We start from the raw sequence: 18,305 nt of genomic DNA, 5'->3' as shown, positions 1-18,305 counted from the left end.
CAGCAATCATAACTTCCTATAGATTTTCTCAGTCACACTTGATTTTTGCATACATTATTTGAATTAAAACTTGAACTGCCAAGAGTTATAAAGTCATGGGGGATATTAAAACATTTTCAACCTGAGTTCATAAATTGCCAACACTTATATCTTGAAATAATAAAGATAAACATTTATTGAAATGTGGTAAGAAGCCAGCCACCAAGAAAACTAACTAGATTCGACTCGACTCCGGAAAGAAATTAACAAAGTGAACATTCTCCGGTGTGAGTTTTGCTGAGAAAGATGAAATAAAGTAAACACAAGATCCAATAGCAAGAACAAGTTGCTAGCTAAAGCTAGGACATAAATGCAAGGAGTTGATGTTCAAAATCAGCAGCGTCTTCTATATCCAAGCTCACCGTGGCTTCGATACCGTCACCTGAACTAGTATCCATTAGCACAACCATGTTCTTAAAAGGGATTGAAGAAATACTTATCCATGTTGGCTTTCCCCAACCAAAGTCTGCATCATATATTGGAAACCTACACCAACTAGTGAAGTGTAGCATCGACGTACTCTGACCACTTGCTTTATTCTCGTTCATCTTCAGGAAGTTTAAGAGCATATCAGTAGTTCGCAGTTCTTCTATGTAATCTCCATCAATTTTCTTTATGGAGTCCCTAACTTTACTCACCAAATCTGGGTAGTTCTGGTCTTTTGCTTCAATGTCCTTGCTATTATTCATGTAGATGTGGGGAGCAACCGCAAGGCAAGCCATATTGCCGAAGGAGTGTGGCGGCAATGGTGGAACTATCCTTGATCTCATATTTATTGCATGTGTCAGTAGGTAAACCGTAACAGCAGGAGGATCAGAAGTAGCCCCCTTCATGATCTTGCCTTGATCTATATCAATTAAACATTTCCATATTAAACCAGACAGGGCTTCAACACGAGTCGGCAGCTGGTACTGTAAGTCGGTTGATTCATTGGTGATGATTTGGCTTATTTCCTTGAGTAGAGCTAATTTTGAATCCGTAAAAACAAACTTCTTTGTAACCACCACTCCATTCATCGGCAGAGAGGCAGGCGGTTTAAAACCTGTTAAATCTTTTTGTGGGAAAAGACATTGTAACCCAAAATCAGGACCTTTGATTTGCTGTTCAGCATCCAAAGAACTAATACCACGAGCGATAGTAGCCCAGTCGTTGATGAAAGTGGTGAATGAAGCTGCGTCAATTACCTCGTGGGAGATGCACAAACCAATCACAATTCCGCCACCACAATCCTCGTCGAAAACATTGACTTTGACAGATATCAAAGGAAGTTGCATGGAAAGTATTTCAGGATCCCGGGGTTCAAATGGAAGGAATATATTTGCCACTTCATGGACATCAGGATGTTGGATAAGCTTAGAGAGCTGACAGTTACTTACTTTGGCTTCGAAATAATTTGCCCCATTATCGTTGCAATCTACAAATTTGTCATCGATGACCTTACCAGCTAAGGGATAGAATTGCGTTAAGGCTTCAGCTAAAGATTTCTTTATTATAGAACAACTGTAGACTGCTTCGACATTGTTACCATTTTTGCAGTAATAGAGAAGGAGTGGAGTATAAAATGGAGGAGCAAGCTGATCAAGATGGGATAAGTCGAAGGTTTTAAGGTGATTTGGAGTCGGGCAAGAAGGCTTGATAATTTCTTTTGAAACTACTTCAACTTTCATTGCAGCAACCATATCATTCGCCATGAATATACTAACTAGCTAGTAGTATTTGACAATGAATGCAAAGTTCTAGGTGTGCTGCTTCACTTAAAACAACTCCGTTATATATATATATATATATATATATATATATATATATATATATATATATATATATATATATATATAGTTTACTCTTCAACTACTACCGAATACAAAAACAAGGGCTTAATCAGACACACAAGATCAGAGTAACATTTCTGGCTCTTTTCTGTGCATGCATCCACCGTTTGGTGGAAGTATATTATGCATTCTCTAGGGCTGCATACTTTTGCACCCAATGTGAAATTGTTCCCGGGACATTAAAAACATTATAGCTAAGATCAATTATTATTACATATCAAGATTAGTGATTGGCCACATTACTACTACCTGCTAATGGTAGTTGGTTTCTTTTGACGTCTAGCTTAATCATTGGTAAGGTTGGTCATTTGGTTGAGTGTTCATAAGGTGATCTACCCATGGGTCCTCATTTTGATGTAAGGTTTTGCCAGCTGAAATATTCTTTGGTTGCATTTCACAGAACAACTCAAGTCCATTTTTTTATACTCTCCCGGTAGGCCAAAAGGGGAAAAATTATGAAAATATCGTCATCAATTCTAATTAAATCTAACATATTGCTGATGTCAATTTCGTTTACTTTTCTCTTGTTCTTCAATCTAAATTTCATTTTCTTTCTACTTCTCTATATTTCATCATTTTTAAATGAAAAAAATTGTCGACTAGAATATTTTTTACTGTCGATTAAATCTTCGATCTTAAGATCATTTTCTTTTTTCTTCTCTATATTCCATTGTTTTTAAATGAAAAATATTTGTCGATTAAATTCTTTTTATTGTCGATTAATTCTTTCATGTTCTATCTAGTATTTTAATATGTTGTTTCAATGCCATATTAGGTTGGAAAGATCTAAATTGTTGAAGTGCAATTGTGTGGTTGTCAGTGTATCTCTTCGTCTACCGTGTCAATTAGTATCAGTCGTTATCTTCCTAGGTTGAGTATCGTGACGATTTTTCATCTCTATAAGAAACATTTACAGGGTCGTCACAATATTCATTCCTTATACTTTGCCGACTAGTGTTGTAGTGATTAAGGTCGCCATATTTTGAAAACTTGAACCTCGCCAACCATAACTATCATAAAACAGTTTCTTTGTGTGTATTTTTGCTATTAGTCGGCATGGTTGAAGAAACTCCCTTGACAACTTTGTGTTGGTTGTCACTTTCTACGATTTCGACCATGACGACCAATACTTTTTATGTGTCATCTTATTTTCATTTAGTTGTCATGTTGTTTTACCTGTAATCTTGAAGATCTTGTGTATAAAAATTTTAGTCGCTAGTGTTTGGTATGCTCGACCTTGACGACTATAGCTTAGTCGGAAGGTTATGAAATTAATTCCTTACAGAATAATTAATCATGCATTTGTAACACCTTTTTTGTATGGAAAAACTCATTTGATCGGCATTATGGTTTATTGTCAACATGCCGGCTATAAGAGTCGTTATCTTCTATTTTAGTCGAGCATGCCCACTTTTCATCCTATGATTTCTAAAATTGTTGATTCCTTCTGTAATTTGAAGAATGAAACCATTAAACAACTGTGGAATTCCCTTCTAGAAGCGTTTGGCTAGTGTAGTTTCATTTTTATTACAAAATTCTCAAAAATAAATAATATTTTTCTCAAAAAACCTTCCAACAAAGTATACAAGCTAAATCTAACCAAAACAAGATTACACAGTTTATAACTCAACTAATTACTCTAATTATATTAATTAAACTAAACTAACTAGTTAGTGCTAGTTAAACAATGACAGTTTAGCTATTAGTATAAATATATGGTTAATGGGCTTTGAGTTTTACTTCCAACTGACCCTATTTGTTTTGAAACCTATTTTGAGGCATACTGAATTCTTTTGAGGCATACTAAATAATGCCAGAATAGGATCAGTAAATAAAAAACAACATCATCCATTATCCACCCCTTTTTGATAATGGCATAACTACCCTTACATAATTTGGTGTTAATGATTATGATTAGATTTGATTAGCTAGGAATTTTAAGGATTGATTAACATTAAATTATTAGTGGTGAATTAGTAGATAAATCAAATTTATGTGAGAGAGTTGAGATTTTGAGAGGAAGAAGAAGAAGTGAAAAAAAAAACTTGGGTTTTGAATTTTGAGATTTTAATGATTACAAGTGACCACAATGTGTGATTCAAATCATAGGTAGACTTCTATACGAGGTTTAATTTCTTTTTATAAGTTGAATCTGTCAAAAAATTGAATTTTTAAAACCCAGATCTACTGAACAGATGAACAGTTCGGCTGATAACTTTTCAGCCGAACCTTCGTTTTTTGAAAATATGCCTAGGTTCGGCTGACAAGTTATCAGCAGAACCTAGGTATATTTTCAAAAAACTGAGGTTCGGCTGAAAATTTATCAGCCGAACTTCACTCTATAACTGATGAATTTTGGTTCGGCTGATTCGAACAAAGTCTAGCAAAGTCGAATTAGTCGAACATAGTGTTTCTCTAAATCATACACTAGGTTCGGCTCAAAATTGATACTCCAAGATCAGCCGAACTGATCTTCGGAAAACCTAATTTCATCTTTGAAATCATATTATATCCATCAAACAAACTAGAATCAATCAAAAACAAGATGGGTTTGTTACACATACATTCTAAAATACATCTAAGAGCAATTGAGATTTAGATTTCACACTCCAACATCGCTCACTTCGATTCGTGTTTGCTTTGCTTGATCAATTCCTTGATTGAATTGGAGTCCAAGATGTTTGAGTTTAAAGTTTATTTTGATTTTAGGTTTTTGAGGATAAGGGCACTCTAGTAATTTAAATTATTTAAGGATATATAGGTAATTGCGCTACCTTTAGACACCCCTTATCAACCCACCCTAGATGGTATAATGAATGAGTATGCCTCAAAAAAAATGAGTATGCCTCAAAACATATTTCTTTGTTTTTCCTGTATACCCAAATTTGGCAAGTTTTCTTATGTGTTGTTGAGTCGAATTATTAATCAAAGAAATCGTAATTATATAATTGTTGTAAAACCAGAAAGGAAGGAGACACAAAATGGAGAAGAAGAGAGAATTTTACTCATGCTTATACAATTACAAAAGTTTAGGGGCTCTACTTACAGAAATCAGATACTAGATGCCTCAAGTAATAGGGTCCTACTAAAGTAGGCAACTACATGATAAACTTTTGATTATAACACTCCCCATAAATAACCAATTTATCTAAATTAATATCCTCGATAAAACCCTTTCAATAAAATCTCAAAGGACAAAACCAGATTGAAGGGAAAACCTAATCTGATGGGACAAAACCTTGATGAAGGAAAAAGAGTACGACGTGATAGTGCAGTAAAATACCTGTTACTATGATGGTGCTCCCCCTGATGAGTATTTCAATCAAATGTTGTCTTGGTAATTTTTGAGTCGAGAGTCGAGACTTTCTAAGTTGGATGAAGAAATTTCTTTCACGCTGGAGAAAACAACGCTTTCGTGAAGAAATATTCTAGTTGATAAAGTCTTCTTTTAAGTTTCACTTAAAGGTGCTAAGATGTTCTCCAATATTGATTTAAGGACTGGTTGCCATCATATCATAGTATGTCCTGCTACTACTCACAAGATAGCCTTCAAAACCCATTAAGGATATTTTGAGTTTTTGGTAATGTTGTTTGACTTAACCAATGTTCCTGCTACATTCCAGGAATTGATGAATGAAGTGTTCAAACCTTATTTTAGGAAATTTGTTCTTGTATTTTTAGATGACAACCTCATTTACAGTCCAGACATGGAGTCCCATTTACTACATCTTCACACAACTTTCAGTACACTCCAATAACATTCTTTGTTTGCAAAAATTAGTAAATGGTCTTTTGGCCAAACTCAAATTGAGTATCTTGGTCATATTATTTCTGGTGAAGCAGTAGTTGCAAATCCTATCAACATATACTGATGGTAAACTGGCGTATTCTAAAAAGTCTTAAGGATCTGAGAGGATTTTTGGAATTAACTGGGTATTACAAGAAGTTTGTTAGAAACTATAGCCTTATCAGCAAGCCACTGACTGACCTACTCAATAAAAACAGTTTCATTGGAACTCTTCAGCTCAAATTGCTTTTGAACAACTCAAAACAACTGTTACCACTACTTTAGTTCTAGTTTTTCCATACTTCTCCAAACCATTTGAAGTAAAAATAGATACTTGTGAATCAGGATTAGGTGATGTATTGATGCAAGAAAGAAGACCAATTGCTCAATTTGTCAAAGGCATGGGAGCAAGATTTGTAGCACACTTAACTAATGACAAATATGCATTTGACATTATCATGGCATCAAATAAATAAAGACTTTATCTATTAGGAAATGATTAAAATATCTTCATTGACCATCAACGCACAAAATTCTTCATGGAACGAAGGTTGAATACTGCACTGTAAGAAAAGTGGCTAGTTAAACTGCTTGGTTATGACTATGAGCTTTGCTATAATATGGGAATTGAAGATAGTGTTGCAGATGCCATATCTAGGATTGGACATTCAAAACCTTCAGTGTGTGGTGTTGTCACCCAAATAAAACCTACTTGGATAGATGAAGTCCTCAAAGCCTACATCTCAGACCCATTGGAAGAAGAGTTGCTTTCTAGACTAATGCTTGCTCCTACAAGCTTGGACAGCTACTCATATTCCCAAGGTGTGATTGGATATAAAAATATAATCTACATTGGTGGTGGTGAAAAATTGAGACAACAAGTAATGGAAGTTGTACACTCTACTACAGAAAGCAAGTTACCATAGATCAAAATCTTTTTTCAACTGTGTTGGTATGAATAAGGAATTAGTTCAATACATCCAAGAGTGTGATATCTGTCAGCAACTCAAGAACTCCAATATTTTACCAGCAATATTATTACAACCTTTGACTGTTCTATAATAAGCTCGACAATACATCAACATGGATTTTATCACCGGAATACCAAATTCGGAAGGAAAAGAAGTCACTTCATACTAGTCAACCATCCATTCACAGCTTTTTATATACCAAGGTATTCTTAAATAATGTTTATTAGTTGTATGGACTCCCTACTTCTGTGGTGTCAGATAGAGAAAGTATTTTTCTAACCGGATTGTGGCAAGAACTTTTCTCTAAATTTGGCAATGCACTGCATATGAGTACATCCTATCATCCATAATATGATATCCAGACAAAGAGAGTGAATGCATGCTTAGAAACTTATCTTAGGTGCATGATCAGCTATAGAACAACCAAATGGGTCAGTTAGTTGCCAATGGCAGAGTGGTGTTTTAACATTACCTATCACACTAACCTCAAGCTCACTCAATTTAGGCTTTTTGTGGGTATACTCCACCACAATATGGACTTCACTATTCTCCAAACATCAATGCCTCGGTGGAAGACTATTTATAGAAAAGACAAACCCTAGGAATTATTCTAATACCTACACTTGAGGAAGCTCAGAACAGAATTAAACAACAAGCTAATATGAAAAAAGTTGATAGAGAATTCACGGTAGATGTTTGGGTTTATCTGAGAATACAACCTTGTTGTTAGACTAAAATTCAGCTCAGAAGGAATATCAAGTTGTATGCTAATTTTTTTTGGTCTTTATCAAGTGCTATACGGGTTAGGGAAGGTATCTTACAGACTGCAACTACCCTCTACCTCCAGGATACACCCATTCTTTCATGTCTCTCAACTTAAGCCAAAACTAGGTGCAGGGTTAATACCATAAACTACACTTTTGATATTAGATTCCGATGGTTGTATGAAGGTGATTCCACTAATATGGACACTTGAATAGTTAAGAAGAATAACCAATCTTTAGCTCAAGTTATGGTTCATTAGGATCATTCTGCTCCAGCAGAAGAAGCTTGGGAAGATTCAGTCTTCATGCAACGCAATTTTCCTAAATTGATTCTTAAGGACAAGAATCATTTGGAGGGGTAAGTATTTGTCATAAAATAATAGTTAGGATTAAGTTGTTATGAGAACCTATTTCTTATTTAGACACCGAGTGGCTTCTATCTTATTTTAATTGCTTTTAGCCAATCACTCACATTTTTACGTGAATATTATTGTGACTATATGAGATGTTCAGCTTATTGTTCTGGATTATTATGAATGAGTAAAACTTTATCTTCTTCCTTCTCTGAATCTCTCCTCCCTTTTTCCCCTTCAACTCTCCTTCGTCCCACCTTTTTATCTAAATCTTTATTCTCTAATCCTCCATACTTCATGTTACTGTTAAATCTGAATGTATTTGTAGTGTTTCACTATACAAACTCATCATCTTTCTCAAAATTTAAATACACATTAATCAATAATAGTAATAAGAATACATATGGAAAGATGAAAGACCCTAATATATCAAAATTTTTCACTTTTACATCATCAAGATACTAACATATATATACAATACTCATGCAACCAAAAAGAGACTAATTTTAGTGAAACGGAAAATAATCATCCCTTTTGAATCTCCCATATTCTATCTTATTTACTGATAATGGACATGAAGACGACATTTACATCCCTTTTCCTAGTTCTCTGCAAATCATACCTCTTACTATTTCAATTTTAATGTGAAGGCGTTGGTTTAATTTAATTTCATCTAAACTTTTGGGTTGAATTTTGGAGAGAATATTGAGAAAGAGAGGGAAAGTGAGCAAAAATATATCATCCCTGATTTCTTCCAAAAATCTAAAAATAGGTCCCCTCGTTTTCTTCTCCGTTTTATTTTTTTGGCGGAACATGCGCTCAGCTGCATGTGTCACTATTATGACACCCAAGGTTTTGAACTAAGGAAGGCATTTCTATTTAGGCACTAATTTTTTTCTACTAAGAAACCTACAAGTGTTATAAACACTCGAACATTAAAGTTGTAGGCAGTGTAAATTTAAAATTTAAATAACGGGTTAAGTTAAAACCGAGAAAAAGATATGGAGTATTGCAAGAACATTATAGCTTGTACGTACCTTAAGGGACGGGATTTTCCATTCACTTTATATGGTCTTGTTAACGTCATTATCCATGATATATTGATTTTCAGATTATATGATTTATGATCTTTGCAGGTGTTCTTATTTATTTTTATTTTTTTGATCGGTAAAGAAAAAGATTTATTGATAAAAAAAGAGGGTATAAAGGTTATACCACCCTAAACAAAAGGAACAAAAGAAAAGAAAAGCTGATAACAGACTATCAGCTTAAGCATGATCAAACAAAAATACTACACCAATCTCTCATTATATCAGAAGCACTCACTGAGCTGTTAATAGCTAGAACCCATCAAAGAAAGCAATAACAACCTTGTTGACAACAACCTTAGCATTGTTCCTTTTATCTGTAAAAACCCTTGAGTTTCTCTCCTTCCAAATTGACCAAATGATTGCCATAGGAACTAAATTCCACACCGCAGTATTGTCTTTATCATGTAGAGTTAGATGCCCAGCTTGTAAAGAAGGAATAATATCACTAGGCATGCAAAAGAACCATCTTAGCTTATTAACAAACTCCTCCCAAAGTTCTCTAGCAAAAGGACAGTGCAAAAAGAGACGAGAACTTGTCTCGTTACTGTTGCAGAACAAAAAATCACTTGAAACCTCCATATGTCTCCTTCTAAGAAAATCTCTTGTTGGTAATCTATTGTGAGCTATCAACCACAAAAAGAAGCCAATCTTTGGTGGGCATTTTTAATTCCAAATAAAAGTAAAGATGGAACTGTTCTGCACCAAAACAGCATCCACAAAGATTTTGTCATAAAGAGAATTAACAGTGAAAAGCTTACTCTTTGTTAGGGCCCATTGCAACTCATCCTCCATGTCTCTGTTGAATCTGACAGCAGAAAAATCAGAAATAAGAACCTGGAACTCCATTCTAGCAGCAGCATTAAGTCTTGTAGGGGTGCTAAGATTCCAGACTTCAAAGACATTGTCAGAGGTACACATCTCAGCAACTGAAGAATGTTTAGCTCTTGACAGGGCACAAACATTTGGGAAGAAATTTTTTATTGGAACATCATACAACCAGTTATCTTCCCAAAACCTAACTTTGTGACCATTATTCACTTTAAACTTCACATACTTCAAGAAAAGAGACTTCTGCTATTTTTTGCGCAAGATATCAGCTCATCATATTACAATCTATTGAGGTTTTCAAAGTTCTGATATAACTTACAATGCTTTGTACCAGTTGATCCTAACTTTGTTTTTTTCTTTTGAATTAGCTAAGCTCAATTCTTCTAGGTGCTGAGACTCTTAGACGATTATATTGAGACAATCTCCACTGTTCACAGAACTTGTGAAGAGATAAAAAATATTTCCAGCTTGTTCAGTGACAGTCTTATGTAAACTGTTTAAACTCAGTTTGCACCTAAGTTTGAGGAATATATGTTTGAGGTTAAAAAGCAGTGGAAACTTCCAATGTTTTTTTTTAATGAAATCCCCTTTCCATGCTTGTTAAAACAATTGTTTTTTTTGGTCCTCTTGTTGCCGCATCTTCTAGAAAAAAGTTTAGTGCTCTAACTTTCTTGTTTAAGTCATCATGTCAATTTAGCATGGTGATTCACCATTATTTTTTTGCTGAAGTATACATTATAGAATGTGGCTGGGTTGTGTTTTTTGAACTGAATCTCTATAGATTACTCCTCTGCTGGGGGTATAACCATGCATTCCACTCTGGTTGCATTAGTCGTAGTTTCACCAAGTTTTTCCATTTGGACATGCTAGGGTCATCAATGTTGTTGGAATCTGTTTATTGGAGAAATTGGTACAACAAGTTTTTCGATATATCTGAATTCTTTTATGTTTCTTTCTCGGTTCAAATTTTAGCTGCTAAAAGTAATGCTCCTGCAATGATGTCGCAACTTAGTGGTCAGGGTGTGAAACTTGTCCTTAGCTCTGTAAGGTAAAATTATCAAAATTCTAGTTTTTGTCATATTCTATTGTTATCAGGGTTACTCTATCGCATGGATGATAATTTAACCCCTGTACATTCTGATATAGTTTAGCAGTCTAATCTGTAAATGTTTGTCCTGGGATACAGGTTGTGAAAGTTACTCAACTAACAGTCCAGTCAGCAGCGCAAACGTCAGTAGAATATTTCTTTAGTTACGTAGCACAAAACCGATATAATTTGGCGACTAATACCTCTTTTTTCATCAGGCTGAGAGTGTTATAACGAATCCTGAAATACTATGGATGGTCTTTAACCTTTTGATTAGGCTTGGTGAGTCCTAAAAAATATCCACAATACTCTCTGGATATTCTGTTGCAAGTAAGGCTCCCTTCGCTATATTTTAGACATCATTGTATATTTCTATATGCATTTGTGCTCAGATGACATTATAAAATACCAATAGTTCAGGCTGTTGCTACATGGGCTCCCGGATCTCTTTCCAGAGGAAAGAAATAAGAGAGGTCTGCAAATCTTGTTTTTTTTTTGGTTGCTAGTAGATACACTTAAATCTATTGTTAAAAAATAGGCCAATGTTTCTCAGGGTACTTGTCCATCTGCCCCCGTCTCGGTTAATGAATAAGTTCAGCATTAGTGATCTGTTTATGTTCTTATCTATTATCTTTATCAATTTTTATTAAAATGAGTCACTTGTACAAACTTGATTATATATGATTTTCAACTCGAAGGGTAGTGAAGGTCTACTGCAGAAAAAGGTGTGTAAAGTATTCTTTGTTTGTCTCGAGGTTGTTACAAATTTTCAGATTTAAATTTATTCTCCATAGTCTCAAGGTTGTAAAGATCGAACTTGACAAATAAATCAGAGTTAGACATAAAAGGAATAATACATGGTCTGCTAAATATATTGTCAGAACACTTATTGCTTGCTCTTATCTTGGAATTGGATCTGGTGTGTGGTTAATCTAAGTTAAACAAGTAGACTCAACAAAAATGTGTTCTCTAGTTTTTTCACATTTTCTGTTCATTGACAATATTTCCCATTTATGTATATAATTTTGAATTTTATTTATATTAGTTTTGAATTTGAATTACTGGTGCAGACATGAATTATAGTGTTTGTATGGGGCAATTTTGTGTTCAAATTCAAAGAAAAGATGACTGATTTCCCTAGATAGTCTTCTAAAACTGTACCTTTAGAAAAATCAGATACCAAAACTTACAAATCACACCTTAGATCAATAAGAGCAAGGATCACATACAACCAAAATTTGACCACAGTTTTTAAGGATGATTCATGGTTGTTTTTGTTGCAGTACCTGCTCCAGTGTTGTTTTTTTTTGTTTTTTAGGCCTTTTTCTTTGTTATATTTCCTCGCAAATCGCAACGTTACACAAATGAACAAGTTTTTTTTTTTTTCTTTGAAGAGTTTCACCTTGGTTTTGACTCATGGTGGAGAGCAATCCACATAATAAATGAGTGACATGATTTATTAAAGCTAGTTTTGTCAATATCAGCTTTATTCTATTTTCTCTCGTGTAAAAATAAAAATTATCTGTATAAACTGCAACAAAAGCTAAGAATCAAAAATGCCCACATGAAAAAGAAGGTTGTGCTTGCCCCCGCACTATTAGGCGGCAAGCCGTCACTTGCTTGTGGTTTGTAAGGGCTGGCCTCGCTAATGTTACGGGTATCGGGAAAGGACTGTTGATGATCGTGTAACAAAGCAATAGCTATAACTTTGTATGCAGCTTCAGTAAAATGAATTCCATCCCAATTCACATATGTTGATGGATCATCACAGCATCGACTTAAACCTCCCCCACAACATGCCGTTAGAGCTCCGCCCTTGAATCCTGAGGACGGGAAAAGTCCAAAATTATATATTCCAATAAGTACGCAGAGATGCATCAGCATATTTATAATCAGCAATTTAGCAGCACACAGATTTTTTATCATTAATATATGTCGCCAATTAGTGGGTTGAGCTAGGGCGGGTAGTTTACTGTTTACCACGACAAAGGAACACAACCGAAAAAATTTATGTCAACTGTTACCAATAAGAGAAAGATAATATACCTAATGAATCGGGAGATTGGTAAAACTTCATGGCAACATTATAATAATCAGCATACATAATGTTGGTATTTGGATATAATTCTCTCAAGACAACTAATTCTTTTTGCAACAAGCTGTTGTGGTAAATGGAGAAATCATTTAACCACTTGACACAACTGCTGTTATCGTAATCTGCTTTCTTAGAGTTCTGATATAGACCTAAATACATTGTTGAACACCCAATTGGTAAGTTTCCAGGAACCATGAATGCCACCGCACCTTCATTTATCAAAGCCTGTATTCATTAATCAAATGTATTAGAATATACTCCCTCCGTCTCGCAATAAATGAGACTTTTGGTATTTAACATCTTTTTATTACCTTGATTGCGGCGCTAATGGCATCAATAACTTTAGGTACGAAAGTGCGAACTTCCGTTAGACTTCTCCCGTCCATGAATGCATTATTGTAGTCGTTTCCTCCAATTTCTCCAACGACAAACAAAGATGTGTTGAAGAACTTGCGGCAACCATCTGGAAATCATGAATTAACATATCCAAAAGTTAAATGGTGCAAACTAGATACATATATCATTGATTAGATGAAATTAAACAGAAATTAAAAGTGCAACATACCTGAAGATGAATTACAAAGGGAAGGCAAAAGTTTTTTGAACCATCCAAGTTGAACTCCAAGAGTGTATTTCGTACTATATGGAATCTGTTTATCATCGAAGAAAGAAACATCTAGAGCTGTAGCTCCCCCAACAGCAAAATTCACTCCTTGTTGTAAATCCTTGCCACTAATTTTTCCTAGATAAGGAAGTAGCAATGGCAGTCCTAGCGATTGCGCTGAAGCAAAATAGAGCGTTAGTAAAGATGTGCAAGCAAATGCAATTCGTAACTCTTTTGTTAATGCTTTAATTAACTACCGATGAAATCAATAACTAGGCGACCATCGGAAGCTCGACCGGTAGCTTGATGGAAGTAGGTCTCTCCATAAGGTAACTGGGCGGCCGGAGTATACTGTCCGGAGTAGAGTGAATTCCCAGTGTCAGCGAGGGAGTCCCCGAAGCTGAAAATGGACTTGTAGGACCCAAATACAGGAATAGCTGTAGATACAAGGACACAGAATGTGAGGAACAGAGAGAAAGAAGAAGGCATAACGAAGGAGAAGAGAATGACAAAAATTAGACACGCAATGACATCAAGGAAACCTTGGTTAATTTTTATGGGTTTTGTTAACTTGTATACCCGTATACATGTTAAGATTTAATAAATAATTGTTTAATGGTATTGGAAATTGTGTCTTTTTTATCTTATTCTACTAGAAATTGAAAATTTTTGCACTAAAAACAACAAATCATATTCCCAATGCAAAGAATTGTTGTTTTCATTGCAATAAAACAAACAAATAAAACAACAAATTTTATTGTTGTTTTAATGCACCTTAACATGTATTAATTACATCTGATCTCATTTTTTGAGCATATTTTGTTCCCATTGGCAACGAGACATTTTAGTATTAATTACTATTGTTTTTTCTTTCCAAACATTATTTGTGATCATGTTGGCCCGACGGCTCGGTAGTTGGTGGTTGGTATAAAAACCTTAAAAAATGGAAGTAGGTGGTATGTACATATTATTGGATGTATTTGGAATTGTTACCGGTGAAAAAACTCATACTTCACTTCTAGCTCATGTTTGAAGATTTCCTACGGGTACGTACACTTAAAACTGCAATGACATTCATTGGCGGACCTTTTCTTGTCTGTGTGGAAGTTTGGAACATATAGCTTACTAGGAATGAATTTTATTCAAAAATAACTACAACTATTCAACATGCTATCTTTTTTACAAAGTATTTTTTTCTAAAAAAAGAGTTTTGGAGGGAAAAAAATGTCAATATTCATGTCAGATGGGATAAGCTTTAGAGCAAGTTTTGTTTTTCGATGACTCGTGTATGGATCTGACTCGGCGCCTGACTCGGTCCGAGTTAGATGTTAGACCGTTTTTTTTCCGAGTCAGATCTGACTCGCGATCTGAGTCAGACATTAACCCCTGACTCGGACCCGTTTGAGTCAGGTAATAAAATACCCCTGACTCATGGAAACAAACCATTGATTCATATTTTTGAGTCAGATGAGTCAGATGAGTCAGATCTGACTCAAAAAATAAACATATTCAGATAAGTCAGGTGATTTCAGTTAGATCCAGACGAGTCAGATCAAGACGAGTTAGGTGAGTCAAGAAAAAACAAACATACTCTTAGATTGGGTTTGTAATGTTAGACCCACATGGTGTGATGATGGTTCTATACATACATGAGTTGGAGGAGTCCTCGGGGAAAATGATGGAAGATTCACCCACTACTATGCAATAAACAATTTCAACCATACGAGCAATATGACAGAAGGTCGTGGCATCAAGAAACGGGGAGGTTTCCGGCAAAAGAATCGTGAATGGTCGTGGCATCAAGAAACGGGGAGGTTTCCGGCAAAAGAATCGTGAATGGGTAATCTTGATATTGAAAGAGACTCTAGTTATGTAATAGCTAGCTATTCGCTCGTAGTAGCTGAACAATATTGTTTTAGATTGTAATTTGCATTCTTTGATGCAGGGAGGCTAACTGTGTAGCTCACATATTAACTAAAGTAGTTGCTAGTAAGATCAAAGGCTATTAACACTAATTCTAACCTATTTTTTTGGTAATGGAAATGTATTAATAAGAAACTAGAGCCTTACAAACCTGGGGAAGACTCTCCCCGCAGCATCATCATACAAAAAAGGATAGAAAAAGCAGGGGGGTTCTGTAACCATTTATCAGTATATGCATCATTTGCAGCTTTTTTAGCCAAAAAATCTGCTGCATATAGTTACTTTCCCTGTACTGATGCTGAAACCTAATACTATCAAAACAAGAAGACATGTATCTAATGTCAGAAAGAAGTACATCAAAAAACCATGAACTCTCAGTAACTTGATTACACAGATTTACAATAATTTAAGAGCCACTTTCAACCTGCACTTTTTTAATACCAAGGCACAAAGCAATCCTTAGACCATCTCTAACTGCCAAGAGTTCTGCCAGATTGTTGCTGTTGTGATAGATGTGTTTGCAAAAAGCAGCCACAAAACTTCCATCATCTCTGGGAAAAACACCAGCACAGCCTGCACACCATCTACATTCAATTTTATAAAGTCATCAGTAGGAGGAGACCAATTAATATGAATAACTTGTTTGGGGATTTTACTGTGACTGGTAGCATTAGCTTGAGTGTACTCTAAAGCTGAGTTATAGGAATTCTCAATGATATGCTTCCAATCGAAATTCAGATCTGTAAAAGCAAGCTTATTTCTAGCCCACCAAATACTCCAGAGAATGAAAGGAATTAAAATCTCCCAGCTGACAACATCTTCCTTTGCTTTGGAATGAATAACAGTGAGAAGCCAATCTAAGGTAATGTGATTATCATGAATATTAACATTATAAGCCTGCCTAATTGTATTCCAGATGGGCATTATCTTTTCACAACTGTAAAAAAGATGGGATATAGTTTCTGTCTCCTTTAAGCAAAGAGGACATTTATCAATAATATCAGGACCTCTTTTAATAAGATTAGCTCTGACTAGTTATAACATTCGCTACCACATCTAATGAGAGACTGGGTGAAAGAACATTTTTTGCACCATATAGTGAAGAAAACATACTAAGAGCAACTGCAGTGGACGACTAAACCCAAATTTTTAGTCGAGTGGGCTGGCGTAGTGGGACGGATCATCGATCAAAATTTGATCAAGAGTAAAATCCAGACCAAATTTGGTCGGCGATCAAGACCAAACCCAAATATAGTCGGGCGTTTATATAATGTCCGCCTACACTACGGGCGTTGATATAATCTCCGTCTTTCATCGCGCGTTGGTATACATAACGCCTCTCTTTAGGCGTTCATATAATGTACGCCCCACTCCTAAAAGTTTTCCAAATCTTTCTTTGGGGCGTTATCTTTATCAACGCCCCACTTCTTCTTCTTTCTTTTTTTTTTTTTTGTGAATCTCCCCGCCCAAACTCAGGCGGGATCTTTACAAACGCCTCATTTTAGGCGTTATCTTTATCAACGCCTGATTCCAGGAGTAAGCTTTATCAACGCGCGACCAAATTTACTCTTTCCCCACTGCGTCACACGACGGACTAAACCTAAATTTGGTCTTTCTTTTTAGTCTTTGATCTTTGATTATACTCGCACCAGTGTGGACGCTCTAAGAGACGGAACATCAACCGCTTGAGAAGAAAAAAAAATCACTTGGGCAGTTGATTTTTAGCCACCCATATGTATATTTGGATTTTTTTTACAAATAAAATTAGTGTGGTATCCACTTTAAAGAATTTTAAATAAATAAAATAGCTAGAAAGAAAAATACTTAAGATGTTCAGTCCTCTTAAGAGTTTTTTTCCGAAACAGTTGAAGTTCAACTTCTTTTTTTTGACAATCAAAGGCAAAATCTATTAATAAATCAAAGAGTCACTGAAACAACGACCAAAGAAGTTGAAGATCAACTTCTTCATCTCCATTGTTGGACATTCCTTCACTCCAAAAAGTGCGAATCAGATTGGGTAAATTGAACCTCCCCACTACCTTGTAATTGCTAGTAGTATTTAGAGACCACAACTAACCATTGTACTAACTGATAAAAAAAATAAAAAATTATGTACTACCTTGTACTATCTCGTACTATTCTGATTTGTGGAAAATTTTAGAAAACCACATAGTAGTACAATATAAAGGGAAATATATTGTTTTTTTTTGTTATTTTTTGATGAAAGGAAATTTCATAAAAACTAAGGAAGAAGAGTTACATAGTTCTGCTTACGAAGATTACTTAGCTTATCTAGCCAAGTGTTTTTTCTAGACATATCCCAATATCTAGAATCTACTCTAGTTGTTGAATGCTTAATTAAAAGTTTAGCCAAACTATCTGCATATTTGTTGCAGTTTCTATTTACATAAGCAATAGAAGAACTAGCAAGATAATGATTGTGATAAAGAGCTTGTTGCAAAATATCCTTAGGTCTCCAATCGACAGCAAAAATGTTCTCCTTGTTCATGCTACTAGTGACATTCTTGTTATCATTTAGAAGAATTGGTCTTTCATCCCTGCAATCTCTTGACCATCTGATGGCTTCCCGGAAGGCTCTGGATTCTGCTTCTTCAGAGCTAGAGCACCAACCTGATCCACCCGCGAAATCTGAAATAATGCCTGTGTTACTTACTTTAATGATACCAAATGCAAAATTTCCAGATTGTTTCTGGAAAGCTGCATCAAAGAGAAGCATAAAGGGAAATATTTTAACCGTATTGGTATTGTGATCCCGTTGTTGAGGAAGATAAAACTATACAAAAACCGCACACTCACAAATTTTTCTGGAGGGTGGGGCCCATGCATTTGGGTGTGCGAAGGGTTTTGGTGTAGTTTGATTTCAAGGTTATTGAGCAACCTTTCGTACCCTAACCTTTTTTTTTTTTTTTTTTT

At 35.2% G+C, this 18,305-nt stretch overlaps 3 protein-coding genes across 3 annotated transcripts; all 3 read right to left on the bottom strand.

The window, feature by feature from the left end:
* Positions 1-338: 338 nt before the first annotated feature.
* LOC113278963 (vinorine synthase-like) lies at positions 339-1,730 on the bottom strand. Its single transcript, XM_026527682.1, has one exon. It carries the CDS (start codon positions 1,728-1,730, stop codon positions 339-341), a length of 1,392 nt encoding a protein of 463 aa, XP_026383467.1.
* Positions 1,731-9,083: 7,353 nt separating this feature from the next.
* On the bottom strand, positions 9,084-9,752 carry LOC113278962. The gene is made up of 2 exons (XM_026527681.1): positions 9,593-9,752; positions 9,084-9,457 (listed from the first exon to the last, which is right to left on the bottom strand). Exons 1-2 carry the CDS (start codon positions 9,750-9,752, stop codon positions 9,084-9,086), a joined length of 534 nt encoding a protein of 177 aa, XP_026383466.1.
* A 2,473-nt stretch (positions 9,753-12,225) lies between these two features.
* On the bottom strand, positions 12,226-13,944 carry LOC113281417 (GDSL esterase/lipase At1g28570-like). Its single transcript, XM_026530144.1, has 5 exons — positions 13,706-13,944; positions 13,410-13,625; positions 13,156-13,307; positions 12,796-13,069; positions 12,226-12,572 (listed from the first exon to the last, which is right to left on the bottom strand). Exons 1-5 carry the CDS (start codon positions 13,935-13,937, stop codon positions 12,268-12,270), a joined length of 1,179 nt encoding a protein of 392 aa, XP_026385929.1. The 5' UTR covers positions 13,938-13,944; the 3' UTR covers positions 12,226-12,267.
* Positions 13,945-18,305: the final 4,361 nt, after the last annotated feature.

Source organism: Papaver somniferum, chromosome 5, assembly GCF_003573695.1.
Source record: "Papaver somniferum cultivar HN1 chromosome 5, ASM357369v1, whole genome shotgun sequence".
NCBI classification, from domain to species: domain Eukaryota; kingdom Viridiplantae; phylum Streptophyta; class Magnoliopsida; order Ranunculales; family Papaveraceae; genus Papaver; species Papaver somniferum.
The sequence above is the reverse complement of the archived record's forward strand: the minus strand, read 5'-3'. Positions and strand labels throughout refer to the sequence as shown.

Excerpts from the sequence above, each read along its gene's own strand:
- LOC113278963 (XM_026527682.1), bottom strand. The coding sequence starts at position 1,730 with ATGGCGAATGATATGGTTGCTGCAATGAAAGTTGAAGTAGTTTCAAAA.
- LOC113278962 (XM_026527681.1), bottom strand. The coding sequence starts at position 9,752 with ATGTGTACCTCTGACAATGTCTTTGAAGTCTGGAATCTTAGCACCCCT. Across the intron at positions 9,458-9,592 it reads GCAATGGGCCCTAACAAAGA|CTCACAATAGATTACCAACA; the intron begins GTAAGCTTTTCA and ends TGTGGTTGATAG.
- LOC113281417 (XM_026530144.1), bottom strand. The coding sequence starts at position 13,937 with ATGCCTTCTTCTTTCTCTCTGTTCCTCACATTCTGTGTCCTTGTATCT. Across the intron at positions 13,308-13,409 it reads CCTTTGTAATTCATCTTCAG|ATGGTTGCCGCAAGTTCTTC; the intron begins GTATGTTGCACT and ends CATGATTTCCAG. Across the intron at positions 13,070-13,155 it reads CCATTAGCGCCGCAATCAAG|GCTTTGATAAATGAAGGTGC; the intron begins GTAATAAAAAGA and ends TAATGAATACAG.